General features: G+C 33.2%; 1 protein-coding gene across 1 annotated transcript in view; it reads right to left on the reverse strand.

Annotated features, from left to right (window-relative positions):
* Positions 1-10,746, reverse strand: part of LOC105822942 (lipopolysaccharide-responsive and beige-like anchor protein) — a 587,311-nt gene that overhangs the window by 142,114 nt on the left and 434,451 nt on the right. Inside the window, exon 22 of the mRNA XM_012660015.1 lies at positions 8,188-8,340. Within this exon, the coding sequence (XP_012515469.1) occupies positions 8,188-8,340 (153 nt within the window). The remainder of the gene's footprint in view (positions 1-8,187; positions 8,341-10,746) is intronic.

Consider the following 10,746-nt stretch of genomic DNA (forward strand, 5'->3'; position numbering starts at 1 on the left):
ACAGAAATACAATTGAGAAAATCAATGAAACAAAGAGTTGGTTCTTTGAAAAGATCAACAAAATTGACAAATCTTTAGCAAGACTGAACCAGAAGATGATAAAAATTACCAAAAATCAGTATGAATGAGGTAACATCACTACCAACCTTAGAGAAATTAAAATTATAATAATAATTAAAATGATAATACTATGAACAACTTTATAACAATAAATTAGACAACTTAGATTAAATGGGAAAATTTCTAGAAAGATCCAAATTACTGAAGCTGATTAAAGAAAAAATAGAACATCTGAATAACAAGTAAAGAAATTGAATCAGTAATTTAAAATCTTCTCACAAAGGAAAGCCCATGTCCAGATGGCTTCAGTGGTAAATTCCACCAAACATTTAAAGAAGAAATAATACCAACTGTTCATAAAGTCCTTCCAAAAATAAAGAAGGAGGGAACACTGCTATATTTCATTATATGAGACCAATATTATCTGGATAATAAAGTCAGACAAAGATATCACAAGAAAAGAAAACTGCATACCAATATTCCTTCTGAGTATAGATGCAAAAATCCTCAAAAGTAATAATTCCCCTCAAAAATATTAACAACAAAAAAAATCCAGTAGGTATCAAAAGAATCTACAACATTCAACTATGATATATTAAAGAAATGCAAGGTGGTTTAACATCCAACAATCAATTAATATAACATATATTTCACTTTTTGTTTCTTGTTTGAAAAATCTTTCCTATTTCGAGATCACAAAGAAATTCTCCTATATCATCTTCTAAAAGTTTATAGTTTTGCCTTTATACTTCAAGCTTTAATATGCTTTCTCTTTGTTTGTGGTGTAAGATAAGGTTCCACTCAGATTTTTTCCATATATCTATTACAGCTTGAATGTCTCCCCCGCCCCCACCGCCAAGTTTCTTGTGTTGAAGTCTTAACCTCACAGTACCTCAGAAAGTGGCCTTATTTGAAAATAGGGTTGTTATAGATGTGGTTATTTAGGGAAAGTCATACCGGAGTAAGGTGGAGTCCTTAATCTAATACGACTGGTGTCCTTGTTAAAAGGGGAAATTTGGACACAGATAAGCATGCATAGAGGGAGGTGATGTGAAGAGAAACAAGGAGAAATATACAAGCCAACAAGAGGCCTGGAACAAATCCTTCTCTCACAGCTTCAGAAGGAACCAACCCTGTTGAACCTTAATTTCAGACTTCTAGCCTACAGAACCACAAGACAATAAATTTCTGTTGTTTTCACCTAGTTTGTGGTACTTTGTTACAGCAGCCCCAGGAAACTAATAAAATAACTATTTATCTCAGAATCCTCAATTGAAAAATCCTTCCTTTCCCCACAGACCTGCAATACCAGCCCTATACTAGATGAAGTTTCTTTATACGTCTTGGTCTGTTTCTGGGTCCTCTGTTTACATCCCTTAGTCTATTCCTCCTAATGTGCCCGAATTACTATAGTGTTATAAGAATTCTTGGCCTGGCACAGTGGTTCATGCCTGTAATCCCAGCACTTTGGGAAACGAAGGCAGGAGGACTGCTTGAGGCCAGGAGTTTGAGACCAGCCTAGACAACATAGTAAGACCCTGTCTCTACAAAAAAAATTAAAAAATGAGCCAGGTGTGGTGGTGCGCACCTGTAGTCCCAGCTACTTGGGAAGCTGAAGCAGGAGGACCAATTGATTTTAGAAGTTCTAGGTTGCAGTAAGCTATGATTGCATCACTGCACTCCAGCCTGGGGGATAGAACAAGATTCTGTCTCTAAAATAATTAAAATTAAAATAAAGAAAAAAGAATTCTTGATATCTGGTAAAGCAAGCCCCTCTGAAACCTGTTCTTGTTATCAGAAGATATTGGCTATAATGGCCCTTTGCTCTTTAGGATAAGCTTTACATGTTCCACCAAAACAAAATAAACCTGTTGATACTTGGATTGGTTTTTACATTGAATTTATAAATAAATTTGGGAAGAATTAATTTATCAACATGATACATCTTTTTATCATTTAGGTGTCCTTTTTTAACTAAAAATTTCATATTAAATTATGTATCAGAACTAAAAGCAAACTAAACAATAGTAATTCTAGATACTTTTCAAAGTTCATACATATCTTCCCGTAATCCCCAGGGATTTAGATTTGACCAGTTCACAGGGGTGGGGTGGCATGGAAGGGGAGATATCCACAGTTGAAAATAATTATTACCAACTGCAGCCACCTTGGCTATTTATATTCTTGGTGGCTATTATATTCTTATCAATGTGGAAAATGAAAAGACAACTGGAAAAGAAGCAATATGAAACAAGTATGGTAGCTTCTGGCATTTCAATTCCAAAAATTAAAAAATGTTGTCTGGTCAGCTCTCTTAAGAAACAGGATTTTAAATGCCATTTCCCCACAATCTTTCATCCTAGACATGAGATTCTTAGTCTCAACTATGCTGTCATCACTAGAGAATTGTAAATTTTCCATTCAGGGGAAAAATTGCAAAAGATTGACCTAATTCACTCAGAGATGTAAGATCTATGAAGGTTTAAGTTGAATAGATTTCAATGTTAGCAAATACTAGCCAAAACAAAGTTGATAAAGAAATAAAATAAAATTTTTTTTTCTGTCAGGCAATACTATAAAAGGATAACATCTCTTCTAATTTGTTCATATATTCTCTGATGACAATGGAAAGGAGACAACATACTAATTATTATTCTTTACCTTCTCAAGTAGGTGACTATTCATGTCACTATTATGAAATAGTAAAGAAGACAAAAGCTACAAAAGATACACAAAAGTAAACGTGATTTTAACTGGTAACCTTAGCACAATTCATCAATAGAATGCTCCCTTTGCTAGATTCATGCCACCTCTAGGCCTTGAGAAGCTTTCTATTTCAGCAAGTTAAATTATCAAAGAAAAGGTAACCTCCGAAAGAGTAGGGATATTGTCTGTCTTATTCACCAAGTCTGACGTGCTGGTCCACAGGTAGGCACTCAATAAATATACGTTAAATAAATGAATTAATGTTATTATAATTGCAATAAATTATATCTCCTTCGACAAAAATAAAATGTTCCAGTTGACAAAGTGGAAAGAAAGGGTCCTATCAATCGCATGAGCCCAGAAGTTTGAGGCTACAGTGAGCTATAATTGACCCACTATACTGCAGCTTGAGCAACAGAGCAAGACTCTACCTTTTTTTAAAAAAAGCTCTATCATTAGTGCTCAGAGTAGTACAGTTTTGTCTTTTATTCAACTTAAAACTTGATGGTTTTAAGAAGCAATATAATATAGGTCCAAAACATTGACATTATATCCTAACAGACAGATAATGAGCATTCTGAACTCATATATTTTTATATTATTTGAAAGTACAAAAGGCTGTTTCTCTTTTATATTTCTGAAGCAGTATCTGGAATAAAACGTTTTTTCCCTGGTTCAGGCAATATTAAATAACATAGACTTATCTCAGGGATATAATTAAGACTGCTTCAATTTTACCATGATTTCAACTGTTCAGAACAAAGAAAATACAATTTATTTGCCTGGAAAAGCTAATCAGACTTAGGTGAGCTTCCCTTCTAAAATATGGGGGATATTATCTTCTGTACATAAGTCCATCACTTAGCCAATTTACCAATCCGACATTTAGATCTCCACTACTTAAAGAAAGCTCTGAGGATGAAAACTGTTAGATAAGATAGCAGTTATAGTCCTCTAATACAAATAGAAAATGTAGCATTACTGGTCCACTATCAAAACCATGCTCCTAAAAATATCCTATCTCCTTGAATTAATATTTGGACAACCAAATACTTAAAAAAGACATGCTGGGTATTTTAAAATGAGTATGTCAGTGAATTAATTCTGTGATCCCCTGCTACCAAGTGAGTATTGTACAATCTGTTATTATTCACTGTCCTATAGATCATCTGTTCTTGATGCTGGTTTGTTCCAGGAAGAGAGACAGCTGCAACACTATATCCCTGTTCAACCTGAGGACCATCTGACTTTAATTGTAACACACAGCTTGATGTGGCTCTGGCTATGAGAAGCCAAAGTATCGTCTGCAATAATCTGGAAAAGCAGAAACCTGCCAACAGAGGGCTGAAAACAGGGACTTGTGCTGTCTGGCTGCCTGACGTGCTGCAGGAAATATGATTAATGAGTAAGGTATAATGATATCAGGAACCCGATTAGCACCACAAAAAGGTCACAGATCAAAGTAGTATGCATTTCATGAGCTACAATCATTGCATAAAATCTGCAGACTTGAAGAGGTAAACCAAAGAGAGGAGGAGGATAAAACCCTTACGTGATACCATGCTAACTTGTACATAAAATACCATACTAACAATTTAATCATTTATAGAAAGTTAACAGGAAATTATAAAATGAATCAATATAAAATGTACTATGAGAAAGCTCTGTTTACCATAGGTGTATAATAAATATTTTGGAATAAATGAATGAGTTATTAAATTCTTTCATAAACGAACACATAGGCAAAATCAAGTATTTTTCCTAATTATAAATTAAAATCATCAGTGACATATTCAACTCTAAACTATCTTTGCATTGGATTTGCAGTCAATTTTTATATATTAATAGTTCTGTCTGGGAATGTAAGCTAATTCAGAACATAAACTACGAAGACATCTGTTAAACTCCAGGAGTAGAAATCATTGAGGGAAAAACATTAAGTAATAATGTATTATAATAAATGTGCAGTTAATACTGTAAAATATTATTTTGTCTATAATTTCATAGTAATGTCGAAGAATGGGTACCCCAAATCCAAATATGATTGGAAAACAATTTGGTAAATTGCAATCTTCTTTTCCTTGGTGCCATTATAAACCCATCCCAAATAGACCTGGCTTTTCTGAGGTCAGGCAGTAGGGATCGAGATTGGAAGTACTGTCAGAAGAGCAGCTTACCTCAATTTGTACAATTAAAATTTTTAATTATCAAAATATTTGTGAATAACTTTAAATATAACTTATACAAATGTTTCTGCCTCTTAGATCTCCCTTAATGTGAAATAAGCACACTAACAACTCTTTGTATTATTAATAATTACTAATTACAGTAATGATTAATAGAGAACTGGTTCCCTCAAGACTTAAAATTTTAAGTCATATTTGAGAAAAAATATGTCAATAATAAAATCATCAGAACATGATTTTATTTTTTAAAATACATTCCTTAAAAATGGGGATGATACTTTATACCTTCATAATTACATTACTTTATATCAAATATTTACTCAAAACATTTTTAAAATGGTGATTCAAAAGGCACCATTAAAAAATGAAAAAACAAGCCAAGGACTAGTTCAAAAATATTTGCAAAACATACATTGGATAAAGGACTTTTATGGTGAATACATAAAGATCATTAATAACTCAATAATAAAAAGACAAAGAACCCAATTAAAAAAATAAGCAAAAGATTTGAATAGAAAGTTCACCACAGAACATATACATATGAGCAACAACAAGTCTGTGAAAAGATGGTTAACATTATTCATCATTAGAATAATGCAAATTAAAATAACAATGAGATATGTACTAGAATGGCTAAATAAGATTGACAATACCAAGTCTTGGCAAGGTTATGAAAAGACTGGAACTTCATACATTCTTCTTTTTTTTTCTTTTTTTTGAGACAGAGTCTCGCTCTGTTGCCTGGGCTAGAGTACCGTGGCTTCAGCTTAGCTCACAGCAACCTCAAACTCCTGGGCTCAAGCGATCCTCCTGCCTCAGCCTCCCGAGTAGCTGGAACTACAGGCATGCGCCACCATGCCTGGCTAATTTCTCTATATATTTTTAGTTGTCCAATTAATTTCTTTCTATTTTTAGTAGAGACAGAGTCTTGCTCTTGCTCAGGCTGGTCTCGAACTCCTGACTTTGAGCGATCCACCCGCCTCGGCCTCCCAGAGTGCTAGGATTACAGGTGTGAGCCACCACGCCCGGCCGGAACTTCATACATTCTTGGAGGGAATACAAAATGTTACAGTAAACATATTCTTATCATAAGATCCAGGAATTCCACTCCTAGGAATCTATCCAAGAGAATGAAAACAGTCGTCCACACTAAGACTTAATATGCAAATATTCATAATAGCCCCAAACTGGAAAAAAACCAAACGTCCACTAACTAGTAAAAAGATAACAAAATGTGGTACATCTATGAAATGGAATACTATGCAGCAATAAGAAGAAATTAACCATTGATATATGCAACAACATGGATGAATCTCAAAAACATGATGCTAACTAAAAGAAGCTAGGCATGAGAAGACTACATATTGTATGATTCCATTAATATAAAATTCTAGAGAAGCAAAACTATAGAGACAGAATCAGTGGCTGCCTGGGGCTGGTAGTGTGAGCAGAGACTGACTATAAAGAGGCACAAGGAAACTTTTAGAGTGATATAAGTGTTCTAAAGCTAAACTGTGGTGATGGTTACACAACCATACAAATTTAGCAAAACTCATTGAATTGTACACTTTTTTTTTTTTGAGACAGTCTCGCCCTGTCACCCAGGCTAGAGTGTAGTGGCATCATCATAACTTACTGCAACCTCAAACTTCTGGGCTCAAGCAATCTTCTTGCTTCAGCCTCCCAAGTAGCTGGGACTCAAGCACCACCACAGCCGGCTAATTTTTGTATTTTTAGCAGAAACGAGGCCTTGCTCTTGCTCAGGCTAGTCTCGAACTCCTGAGCTCAAGCAATCCTCGTGCCTCAGCCTCCCGTAGTGCTAGGATTACAGGCGTGAGCCACTGTGCACAGCCTGTACAATTTTTAAAAGTTGAATTTTAAGGTATGTAAATTATACCTAATAAACCTGTTTTAAAAGGGTAGGCAAGCACTGAAAGAAAAAACAAAAGTTGTAGTAGGAATGTACTGTTCATTCACTTCTGTGAGCCCCTGGCACCAAAAAAACACACAACCATAGACGACTGCCACATTTAAGACATCTCCGTCAATATCTTTCGGAGCTAAGCTTTACTTTAGTCTCTCACTTTCATCACAGAAACTTGGTATCTTTAAAAATTCTTGGAGTAAAAGTAAAATGTAACATGTACCTGATACAATAATATTAGGTACTATTTTCTGAGCGCCTACTGTAAGCCAGAGAATATTCTAGGTATTTTACATACATAATTACAATTTTATACTTCTAATTTCAAAATTACAAATGAAGAAACGAAGGCTAAGAAAGATTAAACTCCTAAGGTCCCATAATTGGTAATGTGATTTATCCAGGATTGGGAAATCTGGTCTAACTTCAAAGTTTATATTCTTTCCACTCCCCTGTATTCTTCCAGTATATATACACGAAATGTGAAATTTCAGTAATAATGAGATTATAATACGGATCAGGAAGATAGGATTAAAATACAATTGTTGGTATGAAAGTAAGAAATGCCACCTAAAAAACCAAAATGCAGTAATTGCCCTTATTTAATTATAAATTTAAAATACAATTGAGATTTCATTTTTAATATAGAATATGGTAATGATACTACTTTTAAATACTGAAAATAAAGCTCCCTTATTCTAAACGTCCATTAAACTTATAAAGGCAAAAAGGAAAAGTCATATTAATTTCTCACAAAATAATATAGAATTCATACAATGGAGGACATTGAAGAGTCCACTAAATAGAACACTAAAGAGTTATTTGTAAGCACAAATTTATTGTGCTTTTAAGATTTTAAAGTTTTCATATTCTAAATATTATGTAGAGATTTCCTGTAAAAATAGATACAGGATGTAATTTGAAAATCTTGTTTCTATTACCAAAATGTGTAATGGCCTTCTCACCTGAAGCACAAAATTATGTTCCTTTCCTGGCAGGGAAACCCCATTTATGAAAAAGTTTACAATTCTAGTTTCACTTATAACTTTCACGTATAATTTTGAATTATCATGTATATATGAACATGACCTAAATTCTACACAAAAGAATAAAAGAAACTACTATACCTTTCAATTCAATAACATTTTATAAAGTATATATGATGATTCCTGAACTATTACATTACTTTCAGTTATTCCTGTCAACTACAGCTTTGTCCAGAGGAGCAAGGGTTAATGATTACACACCAACACATGAAAGATGCTTTGAGAAAAGGCTCATGACAGACAGAGCAGATGATTACTATCTTACCAATCTGTTTATGCGAACAAATTCTTCTGAGGTTTTGGCCCAAGGAGGAAGTTCGACATCAGACACAACTGTTCCATCATCCATCACTCCAAGATTATAATTATTAAAGTTGACAAACATCTCAGGGAGATAATAAAATTCAGGGATCAACTCCTACATAAAAATAAAAGACAATGTTATATTATAAACTGTAGGATACTGACTCGACATTCAAAAGGACCTGATCATTTTCTATTGTGCAGAAGAACGAAATAGAGAAATTATTTTCTCTTTGTATATCATAGCCCTATCGCAAAGTTTTTATTAAGGTAGACAGATCCTATCCAACCAAATTTAAATAACATCTTAATGGTATAAATACATCTTATAGGCTTTCCTTCATGATACATCTCAATCTCAAAACTCTTAAATACCAACATTTGGGTAATAACTGAGGTTTGACAAGATATAAACAGAGATTACCATGCTGTAAAAATGACAGCCTAAACTAAATTTTTTTATGAGGTATATGGAATTTTTACCAGGGAAAAAACAAAATTTTTAAAATATAAGCACTAAAATGCCACTGCCTTGGTCTCTTCATTGACCAGGAAGATAATTCATTACATTATCTTCCGTGGTTTATCAATATATTTTCCTCACATTTCAAAACATTCAAGTTTAGTTTTAAGATACTAAGTCTGATAAAAGATCAAAATTTATAATCAAACTATTAATAGAAAAGGACCTGCATAAGAAACTGTCTAAATTAAATATATAACTTCAATAATAACACTTTAAATACACTTTAATAGGACATTTAATAAGCAGAAAAATGCAGCCGTTTAGGCTTTTGTGTGCAATAAGCCCCATATATAACTATTTCAGAGGCCCTGTAGATCGGACTTAAAATCCAGTCTTGACATGGGTCAGTGGCTCAGTGGTCTTTTAGATACCCCCTCAGGGCCAGCTATGGCAGGCCTAGCTTTCCAAACAGTTGAGTAAAATAGGGAGGTCATCAGATTTTGGACAAGGTCAATATGAACTTGCCAGAGCAGAGAAAAAAGATCCAGCAGGAATTAAGCTATTATCACCTCCATCATCCATGTGAAATGTTGCCTGACTTTGAATTGTACATCCTTTGTTTACAATCACAATAATTAACTAAGCAGGGCAGAAATGAGCTTGTCCTCCAAATGGCTGAAAACCACCTGAACATCAGATTTAAAAAACATTTAAACTGAACAATTAAAAAAAAAAAACAAACCTTGTTAAAAGTTTAGCTATAAATGAAATTAGACAGTGATCACACAAAAATTTTAAGATTCTCATCTTTGAAAACAATACATATAAGTCTAATTGACAAAGGGAGAAAGATAAATGTGTCTATTTTACATAGCAAAAAGTCATATCCAATTTGTTTGAGCTAACATTTATTGCATGGTATGAGTCAGGTACTAAAACAAACTCTTAAATCTTATTACCTTTAATCCTCACAACAACTTTATGAGGTAAGGTATCAATCATTTCCATTTTAAAAATGAACCAAGGATCAAAAAAGTTAAGTAACCTACCCAAGGTTACACAGCTGATATGTTATAAATTTGGAACCTGAACCAAGACTTGTCTAACTCTAAAGCCTGTGTCCCTAGTTACCAAATAAGCTTGGATTCTACTTATATAGTATACACAGAGCTAAATATTTTAAATATAAGTTTTTAACATATATTCCAAGTGATATTTTAAAAAGAAAAAAAACTAAATATAAACTTGTTCTTTCAGGATAAGGAAACTGGTTTTATTGAAAACATATACATTAGGGAGAGGGTATGCATATCTCTCACTAGATAGTAATTATTAGGTAACAAAGTTAATCCAAAAAATTTTAAATGCTATAATTATTATTTACCTGATAAGTCATTTTACAACCTTTTAATATTAATTTGCTAAGTATGCATTCAATTAATTTCCAACTTTGAGAAATTTTACCAAAATGTCTTATTTTCATTCTGTAATACTTGAGCTATTTTACTATACCCAGGTCATCTTCTACAATAAAGAGGGAGGAACATGTCTTCCTTGTTTATTTACAATCAAAACAAGCATTTGGTTTAATTAAATGCTAATTATTTTTACTTCAATAATACCTGCTGCCTCCCTCCATCCCCACCGACACCATCTCATGATTAGAGGATGCTGCCCTTCTTTTGCCTGTGACACCTGCCATGCTCTTGTGTACTAATTCTCCTAGATTCAAAACAACAATTACAATGGCTGAATTTTAGCTGCTAGGTTTCTCCTGAGTTTTAAAATTTGGGAGATCAGTCAAATGACTATTATAAATCAGAGATATATATTACACAGAAAAAATATGCCAAAAAAGTACTCTTTATTGAGACCAACTCCAGAAAGCAGAATGTAACAAGTGACATTTCATAGTAATTGCCATGAAAATAAAATTTTCAATCCTTCTAATGTATAGCACAAAAATATTATGATCTTGTATATTGTTCTCCATCTTCTACATCTGTTATTTTATTAGATTTACTCAACAAATTAACAAAAAAATTATTTGCTAAA

The sequence above is a fragment of the Propithecus coquereli genome, unplaced genomic scaffold (assembly GCF_000956105.1).
Source record: "Propithecus coquereli isolate 6110/MARCELLA unplaced genomic scaffold, Pcoq_1.0 Scaffold65, whole genome shotgun sequence".
Lineage (NCBI taxonomy): Eukaryota > Metazoa > Chordata > Mammalia > Primates > Indriidae > Propithecus > Propithecus coquereli.